At 50.7% G+C, this 15,895-nt stretch overlaps 3 protein-coding genes across 18 annotated transcripts in view; 2 read left to right on the top strand and 1 right to left on the bottom strand.

The window, feature by feature from the left end:
- Positions 1 to 2,882, top strand: part of ZNF385C (zinc finger protein 385C) — a 52,552-nt gene extending 49,670 nt beyond the window's left edge. For 9 of the 16 annotated variants that reach the window (XM_072747187.1, XM_072747186.1, XM_072747188.1 and 6 more), the window contains 3 exons: positions 368 to 561; positions 855 to 965; positions 1,477 to 2,882. In XM_072747187.1, the coding sequence (XP_072603288.1) occupies positions 368 to 561; positions 855 to 965; positions 1,477 to 1,713 (542 nt within the window). In that variant the 3' untranslated portion in view covers positions 1,714 to 2,882. The remainder of the gene's footprint in view (positions 1 to 367; positions 562 to 854; positions 966 to 1,476) is intronic. The other 7 variants (XM_072747191.1, XM_072747190.1, XM_072747192.1 and 4 more) reach the window with 1 other exon arrangement.
- On the bottom strand, positions 2,821 to 7,134 carry NKIRAS2 (NFKB inhibitor interacting Ras like 2). Its single transcript, XM_025987006.2, has 4 exons — positions 7,022 to 7,134; positions 5,949 to 6,056; positions 5,301 to 5,542; positions 2,821 to 4,499 (listed from the first exon to the last, which is right to left on the bottom strand). The coding sequence occupies exons 2-4, from the start codon at positions 6,040 to 6,042 to the stop codon at positions 4,260 to 4,262; spliced, it is 576 nt and encodes a 191-aa protein (XP_025842791.1). The 5' UTR covers positions 6,043 to 6,056; positions 7,022 to 7,134; the 3' UTR covers positions 2,821 to 4,259.
- Positions 7,135 to 9,281: 2,147 nt separating this feature from the next.
- The window catches only part of DNAJC7 (DnaJ heat shock protein family (Hsp40) member C7), a 30,080-nt gene continuing 23,466 nt past the window's right edge, over positions 9,282 to 15,895 (top strand). The window contains exon 1 of the mRNA XM_025987100.2: positions 9,282 to 9,966. Within this exon, the coding sequence (XP_025842885.1) occupies positions 9,890 to 9,966 (77 nt within the window). The 5' untranslated portion in view covers positions 9,282 to 9,889. The remainder of the gene's footprint in view (positions 9,967 to 15,895) is intronic.

A 15,895-nucleotide genomic window follows, 5' to 3' on the forward strand; every position in this document is an offset into this window, starting at 1 on the left:
TGATTGGGTGGGCATTCTGGGTCCTCCTGCTAATGCTTGAGGTAGGAGAATTAAGAAGAGAAGTCTGGGGCAGCAGGAGCTGAAGGGTCACTGGGAGAAGGTGGGACGCAACTCCTCCATCTGTCCTTAGGTTGGATCCAGGAGAAGGCATGAGAAGAGGGTGGGAGGAGGCTGGCCGGAAGTGACAGTAGCTGGGAGGACCTTGCAGAGGTGGGGAAGAGAACGCTCAGGTGGCCGGAAGGGAGAGCAGGTGCAGAGCAGCCTGGAGGCTCAGCGGGGCAGCCAGACTGACCTAGTTCGGAGGGGGTCTCCATGGCCCTTGGAGCCCCTCTTCAGTGCTGATGGGCTGTCATCTCTCCTCCCTCAGGAGCCAAGCACCGGTGGATGGTGGAAGGTCAGCGAGGTGTTCCCCGAAGGGGCCGGGGCCGCCCAGTGCCCCGGGGAGCTGGACACAAGGCCAAGAGAGTGGCAGGGGGCCAGGGGGGCCGACAGGGGCCCAGCGCCCCTTTTCACTGTGCTCTGTGTCAGCTCCAGGTCAATTCAGAGACCCAACTCAAGCAGGTGGGAGAAGTGAGGCCTGGGACTGGGGCTGGAGCAGGGCTGAGGGGGTGGGACTGGTGTTGGGTGCCAGTGGGGAGCAAGCAGAGGAGGAGGCAGAAGGCTGGAGGGACAGTGGGCTCCTGGAGGGCAAAGGCTAAGATTTACCTCCCCTTCCAAAGGTGACACCCCGTAAATGTGCATCTAACATGTGACTCATGGGTGGAGGATGGGTTAGCCAGTCTAGGGTGATAACAGTAGTTTGGGGATCCTTGGGGTTCCTCATCCTGTTGCCAGTCTGTCTATCTGTCCATTAGCACCTGAGCAGCAGGAGGCACAAAGACCGCCTGGCTGGGAAGCCCCCCAAGCCCTCCAGCCAGCACAGCAAGCTGCAGAAGCATGCAGCGCTGGCTGTGAGTATCCTCAAGGTATCTGTCTCCAGGCAGTAGGGCTGGGCCCCTGGGTCAGGAGGGGAGAGGGTGGGCCAGAAGGGCATGCTGGGGAGACTGAGGGGGGAAGGGGATGGGGCAGGAAGGCAGGAAGGCAGCCACTCCCTCCCCCAAGGCTGCTTGGGCCCAGGAAGAGCTGGGGGGGTGGGGGTTGGCCATCTTGGGATCTGCCCAGAGGAATTTCCGGGGTGGGGGTGGAGGGGTGGGCTGAGATAGTAAGCTCAAGGTCAAGAGCAAGGGGTGGGCGTGCATCCCCTAGAGACCATCTCTGCCCCCCCCCCCCCCCCCATAGCCTCCTTCCTCTGGGCAGGAAGACAGGTGTTGGAGAAAGCCCTTTGGAATGAGTGTTAGGGGGTGGGAAGAGAGGATTTAGGTTTGGAACCCTAAAAGGCACGTCTTTCCTGCAGCAGAAAGCCCAAGGATGGAGCCCTGGGAGGGATGGGATTTTCCTGGGTCAGACCATGTCCATTCCTCTTTCTCCTCTCTACAGTCGAAACTGGCCTTGCAGAAGCAACTCACCAAGACGCTAGCAGCCCGCTTCCTGCCCAGCCCGATCCCTGCTGCGGCCGCAGCCATCTGTGCCCTGCCAGGGCCCCTGGCCCTCCGGCCTGCCCCCACAGCAGCCACCACACTCTTCCCAGCTCCCATCCTGGGCCCGGCTCTGTTCCGTACCCCAGCAGGAGCCGTCCGCCCTGCCACAGGGCCCATCGTCTTTGCCCCCTACTAGGCTTCTGAGGAGGCCAGGACTCATTTCCCAGCAGTCACTGTCCTGGCTCTACTTCCCCAGATGCCTCAGTTTCCTCCATCCCCCAAGAGACTGCCTTGTACAGCCTAGGACTTCCTGCCCAATCTAGGAAGAGCTAGGCTAGTTTCAAGGGCACCTGCCCTTTACAGTCTGGACTAGGGATTCCACTACTACCCTCCTGGCCCAAGGACCTTCTATCCCCACCCTTCTCAGGCTAGTGCTGGGCTCCCCTGCATTGCCCAGACTGATTTATGGGGAACAAACTGAGAAATCCCAGAGATCTATGCAAAACCCTAACCCCAGCCCCATGGTGCTCTCATTTCCCCATCTTGAGACTTATACTCCCATGGCCAGAGGCCCTAGGAATATTACCTTTGAGCCTGGAGACAAGTCTGTGGAGGCCCTCCCCATTCACTGGATTCTCTGGAGAATCACTGGAGGTGGCAGATGGGGTCTCAAGCTGGAGAGGGTTCAAGGCTATTTGGACAAGGTGACCCCAGGGGAGTAGAAGACCGTGGAGGAGAAAGGGAGCAGTGTTAAGTGGGGGCAAAGGCAAGGTGGGGCTGGGGCTGAAAGCTTTTTGGGTTCCTCTGCTGACAAGATGGGGTAGGAGAGAGGTAGGTGGGGTGATTTCTCTGGCTGGGCCCAGTTTTAACAGGGGTGATCAACCCCACACAAGCTCTCCTCTCAGCCTTTCATTGATTCCTGGTGAACCCCAGGTGGGTGGGGGGTGCACTGGGTCTCCCTCAGACTCTGGACACAGCTAACACCAACCCCCCTGCCAGGGCTCCCAAACAAAGAGCTTTCCCTCCAGCTCCTCACCCCAAACTGGTCCCTAACACTAAATCCAGCTTTGCCTCCTTGCAAGCAGCACCCAGCTCCCTCACTGTGAAGCTGAGTGTTGGGATCCAGGCTGACATACTCTCAAGACCCATTTTCATGCTGTCAAAGTTAACATTACAACCTCCATCCCACCCCCCAGCACTGCTCCTTCACCCCACAATATGGGACTTTGCCAGTATCCACCTGTATCTTTTCTTTTTTTAGAGATTTCCAAGGGAGGACAAGAAGGGGGGAGGGGAGGGAAACTTTTTGATAACAGTTGTGGTTTTATTTGTGTCCAACGCATCAATAAATGAGTTCAAGCCCGAGCCTGTCTATGCCCTATTTTGACTCACCCAGCCCTGGGCTGCCTGCCCTGCTCACCTCTCCCATTTTGGGGAGAAGGGGCGGGTACTAGAGGTCACCTGGCTCTAGTGTCTCATCTACGCTGGGTGTGCACATTAGAAGCATGAAGTGGACACGGGAAGTTGTGGGTGACAAGCTCACTTTATAGCATGTTGAAAGTGTAACCACCCTTCTGAGCCCCGACAGATCTATCAGCTCTGAGAAGCTGCTACTGGTTTGCCTTGTTCTGTTCAGGCATCTGAGGTAAGGAAAGGCTAGAGGAGCACCGTGTCCAGCCTTCACCATGGCAGCAGGCATAGAAACACAGGTAATTTATAAATAGAAGTCCACCTATTAGCTGAAAACAACCACAGGAAGGGGTGAAGACCAGGCCCCACCAGTGTGAGGTCCACTGATTGGACACTGGGCGGGCACTCCTGCCCCCTGGTGGTTGTGGGGAGCAGTGTCTCAGCCTCCAGCGCCCGTAGGCATAGCACCTTGAAGTGGGAGAAGCAGAGGGAACAGGAACAGCCAGCCCGAAGCTGCAGGCAGGATCAAATCAGAGGGCTGGAGAGGATCCAGAGAGATCGGGTTTAAACAACTCCCATCACATTACAGATGAGAAAACTGAAACCCAGAGAGGGGGAAAGGCCTTGCAGGGTCCCAAAGCCAGCGGGTGAAGCCCAGCCATCATTCCATCCCATCTCGCCAAAGAGGGGGCCAAGGGCTGTGTGCTCCCTGAGCAGGAAGAGGAAGTAAAACAACTGGGAGGTTGGGGGTGGGGAAGAGTTAAAGCCAAAAATTACACTTCCCAGGAGGCTGGCTTCTTCCAGCCAAGGAGAGGACAGGAGATCAGGGTGTTGGAGTTGGACACCAGCATGCATACACATGCGCGTGTGTACATATCTACACGCACATACGTGATGCCTGGACACCTTTCTCTGGAGTCCAGGCTGGTGCCATAAGTGTGAGTGTGTGAGGCTGTGTCTGTCTGTCACTGGCCAGGAAGCCCACAAGTGGGGGACCCCTGTGATAGGAACCAGAGCCTGGACTGGGCACTTCTGCAGGGCAGCTCTGCTTCCTATCCAGGGCAGGTGGTAGGGGACATTGATCCACAACTGCCCCAGATGGCAGCAGGGTAGGTAAGATGAAAGCTGGAAAGGAGGGAGGATTTGGGGGCACTAGCCTAGATTATCGGCATTTCCCAGAGTTGGGAGGGAACAAAAAGTGACCTGAGCCTGGGACAGCCCAGCTGCCTGGCCTGGGAAGGATAGCTTGCCTAACCCCACCCCTGGAGAACATCTTCCAGAGCCCCAGAAGCCAGAATGAGGCTGGGAAGGTGGAGAAGGGATGGCAGCTCTTCAGCCATCCAAGGAGCCGCTGCCCTTGTTCTTGCGGCTGAGAGGGAAAGCAGACTTGCTCTGAGGTTGGGTCATCTTGCTGGCCAGGTAGACGAAGGGCTCCAGCAGAGAGCGGCGGTCAGCCACAGACACCTCCCACAGCTTCACCTTCTCGGACTTGGCCCAGTGCTGAGCCACGTCTGGGTCTACACGCCGCTGCTCCTGTAGGTCACACTTGTTGCCAAGGACCACGATGGTGACCTAGGGAAGAGGGACAGAGTAGAGGCCTGAGTATGCACCACGGACCTTGGGTTTCGGTTGATCCCTGGCAACTACCTAGGAATCCTAAGAGAAGGGGAAGTCTGAACGGTTAATGTTTCACATCTTTCTATGTTAGAAACAATGACTGGGGAGAGGGAGGTGATTGCTTTGTCCTCTCCTACCTCTGTTTAAATTCTGGCCTCCATCTGGCCGTCCCTTCAGGAGTTCCCTTACAAGCCCTGTATCACCTATGCCTGCTCATTACTAACAATCAGTCTGTTAACTGGTGAGGGAGCAGCCCCCAAATGCCGGCAGCTTAAAGGGGGATTTGGGAACCAAAGAGCCTTCACAGCTAAGAGCAAGGAATCATCATAAAGAAAGATTAGTGGGGGCTTCTGGGGTTGGGTCAGGAACCTCTCTGGTGGGATCCCTGGTTTAGTGCCTGCCTTTGGCCTAGGGCGTGATCCTGGAGACCCGGGATCAAATCCCACGTCGGGCTCCTGGTGCATGGGGCCTCCTTCTCCTTCTGCCTGTGTCTCTGCCTCTCTCTCTCTCTTTGTGTGACTATCATAAATAAATAAAAATTAAAAAAAAAAAAAAGGGAACCTCTCTGGTTAAGCTGCTTCAACACATGGCCACCTCCAGGAGGAAGACAGCCTCTAGTGGCCTCCATCCCCCTCTAGCCCCTACCCCACCTCCTGGGATATGAATGAAAAACAGAGTCATGCCAGGCTCCCCAAAACCAGCCCAAGGCCCACTCCATCTCATCACTAGTGTCCTCACCGATCCCCTCCCACGCACCTCCTTCTTGTCCTTGGACTTGTCAATCTCCTTCTTGAGCAGCTCCACACGCTGAAAGGACTCCCGGCTGTCCGTACTGTAGACCAGGACATAGCCGTCAGTGCAGGAGAAGCAGTGCCGGGGCAGCTCAGCCCCATCTCGGAGCCCCCGGGTGTCGTAGAAACGCACTTGCTCCCGCACCCCCCGGTCGGTCTCAATGGAGCCCACGTAGATGTCTTCCTGGGTCTCAATCATCTCAGAACCTGGGACAAAATGAAGAGAAAACTTGTTGCAGAGAGAAGGAAAATGGGAAACATGAGTGTAACAGGCTTACCAGACAGGGATGGAAAGGAATGTGTGGCTGAGGAGAGAGAGGGCCAGGAATTGACAACAGGCCAGCACGACTAGATGACTTGGGAGGAACAGACATTAATCTCATGTTAATCCCATGCTAAGCAAAAGTGTGACTTGAGACCTTTCCCTCCCTATGTCAAACACTGGGTTTCCTCTCTCCAGATTTCAACATGCTAGGGTTGGGGTAATTATGCAGATTTCACTCTTTGTTGTACAACAGCCACCACCACCAGCTTTTAGCCTTTTCATGTTGTGATCGCATCCTACTTATTCTTCAACGTCTTGCACTGTGCTGTTACCCCCAACAACACTCACCTACTACATGGTTCCCATACAGAAGCTGCTCCAGGATGGAAGTTTTGCCCACAGATGCTTGGCCACACACGACCACCTTGCAGCTCTTCCCCATGCTTAGCCTTTGGCCTTGAAAGACAGGAGCACAATGTATGAGGTGGGATGAAAACAGAGGGCTAAATACACAGCCTCAGGGATTCAGCAGTCTGTCCCCTACTCTGGTCAGGGCGTATCGGAATGATGCGTCTATGTCCTGCTCCTGGACAGTGAGCTATACTTTATGCACCTTTGTCATAGCCAGTACATGGCCAGTAACTGGCTCACAGCAGGTTCTTGGTAAATGCCACAAAGGTGGGGGGGTGGGGGTGGGGAGAGACAGTTTCTGGTTTAAAGGAATCACTGTCCACGTTCCCTTCTGTGCACAGGATGTGGAGGACCAGTTGCTGAAGGGAGCTCTGGCTCAGCTTCCTGTCTTGAAGCAGGACTCCACGGAGAAATAAGCAGGAATGCTGTTTGGGTGGATCTGTCTTAAGCCACTCTTCGAGGAGAGTGAGCAAATAAGGAGGGTACTTTGCTTTCCTGTATGACTTATCTGGACCACAACTAATTCCCTCTAACTCCCAGTCAAGTCCGTGGCTAAGATAAAGAACATCGCACAAGAAAAGAGTGGGGGGGGGGGAAACTAAGGGGAAAAAGGCTTCAGAGAGGAAAAATCTGTGCCTGCCCTTGAACCGACAAGCCCGGAGGAGGAGGCTCAGACTCAGAAATCCCTTCTCGGGAGAGGTCCCAGACGGAGATCTCGTCCGAGGCATTCCCAACACAGGCTTCCCCGGAGGAACCCCTGACCTCGACTGCCCCGGAGAGCAGATACAGATGTGGTGTCTCAAACACTTCTCGAGAAAACTCCGGATACAGACCCCTCCTCCCTCCTCGGGATCCTATATCCTGGGCCCTGCAACTACGGGATACCCCCGGGAGAGACTGCCAGAGGCGCTTCCGCCACCGATTGCCCTCGAGGGGGCCCCCCCGGGGGATCGGAGGCAGGGACCCGCCTCCTAAGGCAGTCCGGACGCGGCGGCCTCCCCGCTCCGTACCTCCCGGAGCCCTCGCAGCTCCCGGGCCGGGCCCCTCCAGGCGCACCGGGACCAGGGAGGGGCAGCACAGCCGCAAGCGCTCGGCGGCTCCGGGTCCTTCCAGGCTCCGACTGGCCCCGCCCCCCAGCTTCCGTCCGGCAGGACCAATTCCGGCGGCGGCCAGCAGGGGACGGACACACAGCGCCCCCACAGGCCGGCGGGGAGAATGACGGCACCTGGGCTGGTGTGCACCTGAGCGCCCCTGAGCTCCCTGGACGCGGGGTGGCCCGTGTCTCTGATGCCCAAATGTTCTTTTTCTAAAGGCTACCATAGTGCAGCAGCACATCTTTTATTCAATCGCTTATGAGTCAGATGTCTTCTGAGCACCTACTCTGATCAGGCATAAAACCACATACTGAGAAAAATGGACGAATTAGACAGGGTACCTGCTCATTAGAATGTCACCGTCTAGAGGAGCTAGACATCTAAACCAACAATTACAGGGCAGCACGGTGAGAATTATTGTGGAAGTGCTATGGGAGCGCAGCAAGGGGCATTTAACTTTAGGGACAGCGGGCATCACAGAAAACTTCCTGGAGGACGTTATGTCTGCTTTGAGATTTGAACGGTGTGGAAGAAAAGAGTGGAGGAAACTGGCAAAAAAAAAAAAAAAAAAAATCATGGCATTTTCTGGAACTACAAGTATTTGGGGGGTCAATATTGATGGTGGAAAGGAGGCAAATAATCAAAGACTGGGTATGGTAAGTCAAGTTCAAACTGTATCCTTTTTTTTTTTTTTTTTAATTTTATTTACTCATTCACCAGAGACACAGAGAGAGGCAGAGACACGGGCAGAGGGATAAGCAGGATCCATGCAGGAAGCCCAACGCGGGACTCGTTCCCGGGTCTCCAGGATCATGCCCTGGGCCGAAGGTGGCACTAAACCGCTGAGCCACCAGGGCTGCCCTCAAACTGTATCCTAACAGCAGTGGAAAGCCACTGATAACATTTTATGCCAATGAAGTGACATGATCAGTTTTTGCTTTTAAGAAAGTCATTGACAAGAAAGAAAGAAAGAAAGAAAGAAAGAAAGAAAGAAAGAAAGGCATTGACAGAAGAGTGAAAAAGAGAGAGAGAGATGAGACTGGGGGCCAGTTGGGAGACTATATGGAGAAATATAGGAGAATCAACAAGACTTGGTGATAAATTGGGAATCAGGAGAAAGAAGGCATTTATGGAGTCCCCTATCTTTCTCATTGGGTGACCAGTTGAATGGTGAGTCAATTTGACAAGATAAGAAATTCAGGAAAAGAGAATCAAGCATAGCATTTGTTTTTTCCTTTGTCGAAGAGTGAGGAGAGAACTACAAGTTCAACTTCAATATGTTATGTCTCCAGGATTGTGAAACACCCAAGAGATCCAGTAGATAGTTGGATATACAGATCTAGAAATTAAAACTGAGAAATCCAGGCTGGAAATATCAACAGAGTTGAGTGTCATCTACAGCTAAAATTAAAGCTATGAGAGTAAATGAGTTGGTTTAGATGCAAAGAACACAGTGGGAAGATGGTCTAAAGACAAGTTGGCTTCCTGCAGTAAACCGCAGACTGTGAGCCACTGGTTGACAGGGCAGGTGGTCTTTGAGTCTGTGCCCTCCCAACCTAGCACAAAGTAGGCACTTTGGAGAGGCTAGTGAATGATTGGCTGGATGAATGACTTCTCTCTTCCCACCCACTGAGCCTCTCTCATCCTTCCCTACCCGGTGGTGGGTGTGGCTTCTGCTCCCTTAGCACCGTGATAGGAAGACCTCCTAAGAAGCCTACTAAGAATGGCACATGCTATGGAAGAATGGAGAAAAGGAGTCGATCCTTTTTTTTTTTTTTTTAATTCACTTGCTCCCTTATTTTAGTTCCCCTTAACTTTCTTAACCTCAAACTCCCCCAATTTAACCTCAGAAAGCCCCAGTTTAATCAAACTCCACAAATACTGTTGGTTTGGGTGAGGGAGGTACTACAAAGATTAGGCTGTGTCCTTGCCCTCTCTGAGTTCCCAGTCCAGACTGCATTCGGCAAGACAAGCGTGCTGAGCAGGGTATTTCTATAAAGAGTGAGAGACCTGGGGACACTATGGAGCAGGGACCTCACCCTGCGAGCTGCCTTATAAACTCCAGGGCAGGGTCGGGGGCGCCGTGCCACCCTCCCTAGGCTTAATGCTGAGATGGCACTCCTAGGCAGCTGACATGAAAGCAGCCTCATAAAAGGCTCAGCGTCATTAGGGTGATGAACCAGTTGTTGCTTGGAGATCCAGAGGGGATGAAAGGCGCGGGGTGAAGACGCCCTGCGTTCCCCTGGCTTGGTTGGGCAGGGCTTCCAAGGGCCGATGAAAGCTGAGGGAACTGGGCTCAAAGTGTGTCTTCCTGCCTTTCCCGGGAGGAAGCTGTGGACACACTCCGAGGTCGAGAAGGTAGTAGTGGGGGAATCTTTCCCTCCAGGGTCCTGGGTCATCGAGTCCTCAACCCAACTCAGACTCTCCTGAACCTTAACTGGAGACGCTCTAGGATCGGAAGTTGCTATGGCAACGAAGCTCTCAGCATACTGAGAAGAGCTCAGGCCTAGAGAGGCGCCAACCTCCTCTACCCCCCACTTCCGACCCACGGATAAAGTGGCGCCCCCTACGCACAGGAACCGTTCCTGGGCCCCGGCCCCGGCGCGGAGACCACCGTGGACCTCCGGGGGCGGGAGGCCGCTCTGGCCCCAAGCGGAGCCTCTCGCTGGTAGACGGGCCCGAGGGAGCCCCTCTGGGCGCAGCGCCGCTGAGCTGCTCGATGCTCCAGCCGGAAGTGCTCTTCACCGCCTGCCTCCCACCCGCCTCTCTGGTCCCGGCGGTAAGATGGCGGCTGCCGCGGAGTGCGATGTGGTAATGGCGGCGACCGAGCCAGAGCTGCTCGACGACGAGGAAGCGAAGAGGTAACCGGGTAGCAGGGTAGTGGAAGGCGCGAGCTTCAGTTCCTTGACTCCGGGAAACCGGTCCCTGCCATGATGCAGCCCCCGCTGAGGCGATGCCCCGCCCTCCGCGACCCCCGCCCCCCCCCCCCCCCCCCCCCGCCATCTGAGACCCCCTGAAGGGGCGCTCCCGGAGGTCGGCCCTCCCCTCCTGCTTCCGCCTGGCTGGGGAGCTGAGGCACGGCCTCGTTCTCTGGCAGAGAGGAACGTCGCCCTTATGGTAGAGGCCGGGTGTTGGGAGTCTCAGAGATCTGCTGTGAGGTGGGGGAGGCTGCGCGGCGACTATGACGACTTCCTCACATCGCCCCCGACCCCCGCCTTCTCTGGTTAACTTCTGTGCATTGTTGTCTGTCAGCACTTCGCATCTCCCAAGCCCTTGTTCTCCTTACTCCCTGGTCTCCTCAGCCCCGTTCCTCAGTGATAGGCCCCAGTGACCACTAGCCTAGGTCCGAGTGTGGCTGCCTTATTGACCTGGGGGTCCCCTCCCCGTACCCCAGAAGTCGGAGCTGGGAGAGAAAGAAGGAAGAGTGGGGGCCTTGTCTCGTGCTCTACACGTCAAACTCCTGCCCTTGCGTCCTTCCGGAGTAAGATCCTCATTCTTCCCAGGACTGCTCTTTCTTAAGTTAAACAGAGAGGAGGGCAACTGCTTGGGCGCTGTTGGCACCGCTGGGCAGCCGCAGTGGCTCGAGGTTGCCAGTCCGGACTAGCCAAGGGAGCTGCTGAGTGAGTGCTTTTCGAGAACACTCTGGATTCTGGCTACAGCTAAGGCAGGTTATTGGAAGTGGGTTGGAACACAGTTGTGGGTAGTCCTACTTGTCCTAATCCTGGAGGGAGAATTCACGAAAACGTCCGGAAGCCTGGTAGCCCTTTCCTTAGAGAGAGGCTGCATCCCCCCCGCCCCCTCAGTCTGCTTTCCTCCTCTTTCATACCTTTGTACTGTTAAACCCTGTATGGATGGCTTCAGTCTGGCTTCATGAGGTCTGAAACCAGGATTCTGAGAATTTTTTTACTATCCGAGTTAGAAATACAGGAGGTACTCAGGATGACTTAATAGTTGTCAAGTTTCAGGGTTGTTTACTACAGCCTGTGTCCCAAGATGTGTGGAGAACTGAGAAGCTTGACAAAGTGTGTAGTAAGTCCCCAGGATAATCAGAGAAAGCGGGCATACCAGAGTCTAGTCTCTGTTCTTAGTTTTGAGTTTTCACCTTATACCCTAGTTCTTCTCAGGGGTTTAGGATTAAGCGTCATTAGCATCATTAAGGAACTACAAAATGGGAAACAAAGCTCCTCCCCTCTACCTCACACAGTTTACGTTAATTGCAAGGATTTACTTGGTATTGTAAAGAGTTCAATGGGACTTTTTTTGTGCGTGTTATAAATAGGGACTTGGGCTATATGTAATAATTTGAAAAAACCCTTCTCCTACTTAGTGTGGATCTCTGACTGTCCCTGATTGGGGTTTTACTTCAGAGTCTTCTATCTAAAGCAGGTCCTTCTCTAAAAAACAAACACAGTCTCATAAAATTATAGTAAATGAACCTAAAGATATATTAAGAAATGCAAAAATAGGTGATGCTGTAACATAACCACATGACACAAAAACGTGATATTGGTTGCAGTACAGCAAACTAAGAAGGGGTGTTGACTTAAGCTAACTGCCTCGTTTCATGAAATTTAAGATGTCAATTTAAGATGGTTGTAAAACGCAGTTTTATCTACCGCTGAGAAAATATACTGTAAATTTAACTATGAAAAACTACATTCTTGCTAAATAGGCATATACGTAATACATATTTATATTGATCTGTTTTAGATATAATAAAACATAAATACTTATACACCACTTATATGAGCAAATCAAAAGGAAAATACAGTGAAATTTAAAAAACCACAGTTTGACTTTCTGGCATATAAAGCATCCATAGGAGAGTAGAGACTAGGCTCTGTTAGTAAGAAAAAGCCTCGTTTATGTATGGTTTTCCAGTGCTGAAAATGGAATGACAATCCAGAAGTTTTGGAGGAAGGTGGTTTTACATTTTTCATATATCCTGGAATCCTGTGTAGCCACAACAGAGGGCTAGGATAGAGACATCCCTTACAGATGCCCTTTAGTCATTTGGCCAAGTTTGTGTCTCTTGTTACAGTCCTCCTACAGTTCACTTGGGGACACAGATGTCGATGGGTCTCTGGGGTTGTTTTTGTGAAGTCTAACAAGGAGTCCTTCCTTCCTAGCATCTTGGCTCAAGGGCATGCTGCTGCTGCTGCTAAATTGTTACAGTCCCACAGGGGACAAAGTGAGAGGAGCTTTCAAGACTTGGGGCCTCATAGTTGCAGCGTTTTAAATGATTGCATGTTTTATTTCATTAGCTTCAGTGTCTCTAGAGAGAAAAATGAATTTCAGTTTTTTCTTGCCCATCACTTTGACAAAGTTCTTTTTCCCCCATAGCAGCTGAGAGGCTAAAATAAAAAATGTATTAGTTGGCACTCCAAAATAGATCAGGGTTCTGAACATGAAGGTTTATTTCTTTTTGCCCACCAGAACAGAGAAAGCTACTTGGAGTGCCAGAGAGCTAAATTTCAGAGGTTTTACAATTCAGCTAATTTAATTTAATTTAATTTAATTTAATTTCAAGCCTTACACTTTCCTGGAAAGTTGCTGATTGCTTTATCTGATATATGAATACTTGTCTCTAGTGAAGGCCCTCTGGTCACATTTCCTCGCCTGGGGAGGTGTCCGTAGGTAGTCTTTATTATTTAAAATTGAAGTATTTCAAGTTGCTCCAAGTTGCTCATCGATAGAAGAAGCATTCTCTGTCTCAGCATGAATCCGTGAATCTGGTGTGACCACAGGACAATAGGGTCTAAAGGAACCAACGGAAGCCTGAAGCCATAGATTTAGGAGATAGAACATCTTTATCTGATTCCTTGATATGATAACCTCTGTATCTGTTTTCATGGTGGACTCAAGGAAGACCATTAGGTCCTTTCTTAGTATCTAGGTATGGTAAACTCTGTAGAGTTTGCTTTTTATTTCTCTATTCATGTTGTTGGTGAGAAGTGCTGAACCCTGAATCCATATCCCAGGATATGCTGCAGTTGTTTATTTACTACAGCTTCCTGGGACATTTTGGAGTTCATGGGCATAACTGAAGAGCTTGTGGGGATGCCTCTCCCAGCTCTCCTTTGTCACTCTGTTTTAAATTCTTAGGTATTTGTCTCTCTCAACTTTCTCTTGAAGTTCCAGGGCAGGCAGCTAGACATTTCAGTAAGCCCACAAGCTAAATGGGATATTATCTTTTTTTTTTTTTTTTTTAAGATTTTATTTATTCACAAGAGACACAGAGGCAGAGATATATAGGCAGAGGAAGAAGCAGGCTTCCTGTGATCCCGGGATCTGAGAATCATGATCTGAGCTGAAGGCAGATGCTCAACCACTGAGCCACTCAGGTGCCCTGGGATATTATCTTTGGTCTTAAATCCAAGTCCATGAAAACACTGCTCTCATCCTTCATTTTCATTTTGGTATACTTTTAAGCGTGGGGTCAGAGGGGAAGAAATGGGAGATGGGACAAATAAGTCATGGTTGGGACGCCTGGGTGGCTCAGCAGTTTAGCGCCTGCCTTTGGCTCGGGGCATGATCCCGAGGTTGTAGGATCGAGTCCCACATCGGGCTTCCTGCATGGAGCCTCCTTCTCCCTCTGCCTGTGTCTCTGCCTCTCTGTGTGTCTCTCGTGAATAAATAAAATCTTAAAAAAAATAATAAGTCATGGTTAAGAAGGGATAAAGCTAGGAATACAGGATCCTGAATACCAGGATTGAACCTGATTACCTAATTGATTAATTGAACCTTTTTTTTTTTCTTTTTAAAGATTTTATTTATTCATTCATGAGAGACACAGAGAGAGAGGCAGAGACACAGGCAGAGGAAGAAACAGGCTCCATGCAGGAAGCCCGACGAGGGACTCGATCCCGGGACTCCAGGATCACACCCTGGACTGAAGGCGGCGCTAAACCACTGAGCCACCAGGGCTGCCCTGAACTTGATATTAACAAGTAGCAAAATTGTTAAATCAAGGGCGCTTGGCTGGCTCAGTCGATAGAGCATACAACCCTTGATCTTGTGTTTGTGAATTTGAGCCCCATTTTAGTGTAGAGATTACTTAAAAATAAAACCTTTTTAAAAAATTGTTAAATCATACCTGGAGCTAAGGTAAAGTATAGAGGAAGGGTCTCTCTGCCCTTGCTGCTTTAATTTGGGTGCAAATACTAACCAGAACCAGAAACCAACCAAGTTGAATGGCAGTTGCTCTCAAGTCTAGGCCATTCCCAACGACCAGAAATCTGATTGGCTTAAAACCCAAGCTTATTGAACATTCTAGCCAATCAGGGATGAGTGTAGTCATTGAAGCTAGTATTTTAAAAGTTTTAAAAAGCTGAGTACTGGGCACTTGCCTTTGCTTTTTTTCTCTAGGACTTTAGAAGATTGGAGAACAATGGTCAGCGGCTGCCTAGGTGCCTTGTGGTCTGATGCACAGTCCCTCTGAGAGCCCATTTCTCCCTTACTCCATTAATGTTTGGTCCCTTTTCTCCAGTGCTGAGTGATGTGGAAGTTACTTAGAGGTCGTTCCAGGTATTCTTTTAAACTGTCTGAATTTCAGCAGTAAGAGCAGGATTCATCATGCAGGTTACCCCAATGTCTATTCATTTTATTGGGTTGACAGGTTTTTTTCCTTCCCCATCTAAATCAGAATAGCAGTTTCTATGTTTTATCCCACCATTGGCAAGGATATGGGTGGTTGAGGCTTTTGAGAATGAAAATATGAAGAGAGATAACTTTCAAAGGCTAATTCTGACATCTAATATTCTCTTGTCATGTTACTTAAAATTTTGTGGGGAGGCCAAATTGTCAGATAAGCAAAGTATTAACCTTCTCTTCTGATTCTTTTATTAGGCTTTTGGGGAGGGTATGTGAGGAAGCAACATTTTCTCTTATTCTTGGGGAGTTTCTGTCCTAAGAGTTCTTCCTCTGGCAGTTTGCCCTGAGATAGTCAACCACCTGTTAAAGTAAGGAATCAAGAGAACTTTATTTTACTTACTTATTTATTTATTGAGAACTTTAGCAGCAACATACCAGGTGACAATCTAGACTTCCCACTCTGGTTCCCCCCTCCACTCCCACCTCTCCCCAAAACTCAAAGCAGCCTTTTTCTTAATTATTTTCTTAGTTCTAGATTTTTGTTGGATGCTAATGTCCCTATAAGGATATTAGGAGAGCTCACAGAATGAGGAACCATGGGATAGAAAATGGTGGGTTTTGGGGTATGTTATGGAAACAAGCCTCTGGCTGTTGGTGAAAGGCCAATGACTTATGTCCTCAGAGTGGCTTCTCAGAAGTAGCTTTGTGGTTGGGTCCCCTTTTCTGTGGAGTAAAGATTAAGTAGATGCCACAGATTGTGACACCTCTCGTTTAAGGAACTAGCATTAATTTATTATGATTGAGTCAGCTATTTCATGTGAACATCTTTCTGAGTGCAATAATTTCTGTCTGGGTCAATTGATTAGTTGGTTGCTTCTCCCCCCCCCCCCCCCCCCCCATAAGACATTGCCAGCTCCAGTGTGTTGCCTGGTGTCCTTCCCTGCTCGAGCAGTAGAGAGTGCTATTGCCTTGTATAGACTGTAACTCCATTTGGTCCCTTCTGGCTCTGCCCCTGTTGAGGCTTTCCCCTGAATGTCTAGAAAGAGAATAATTTGAACTGATATGTTAATGAGTTATCTTCATCTCCTCCCCTCTTTTTGGGGAGAAGGATGGGTATTTGTATATTGAAGTGTAAGCAGAAGCACTTTATTCTAAAGCAAATTGGGTAAAAGAAACTGGGTAGCCCACTTTTACCAT

The sequence above is a fragment of the Vulpes vulpes genome, chromosome 2 (assembly GCF_048418805.1).
Source record: "Vulpes vulpes isolate BD-2025 chromosome 2, VulVul3, whole genome shotgun sequence".
Lineage (NCBI taxonomy): Eukaryota > Metazoa > Chordata > Mammalia > Carnivora > Canidae > Vulpes > Vulpes vulpes.

Bases quoted from the DNA above. Each gene is read 5' to 3' on its own strand.
- NKIRAS2 (XM_025987006.2), bottom strand. From the start codon at position 6,042: ATGGGGAAGAGCTGCAAGGTGGTCGTGTGTGGCCAAGCATCTGTGGGC. The intron at 5,543-5,948 runs GTGAGTGTTGTT...ATTTTGTCCCAG, and splicing joins GTATGGGAACCATGTAGTAG to GTTCTGAGATGATTGAGACC. The intron at 4,500-5,300 runs GTGCGTGGGAGG...CCTCTTCCCTAG, and splicing joins AGTCCAAGGACAAGAAGGAG to GTCACCATCGTGGTCCTTGG.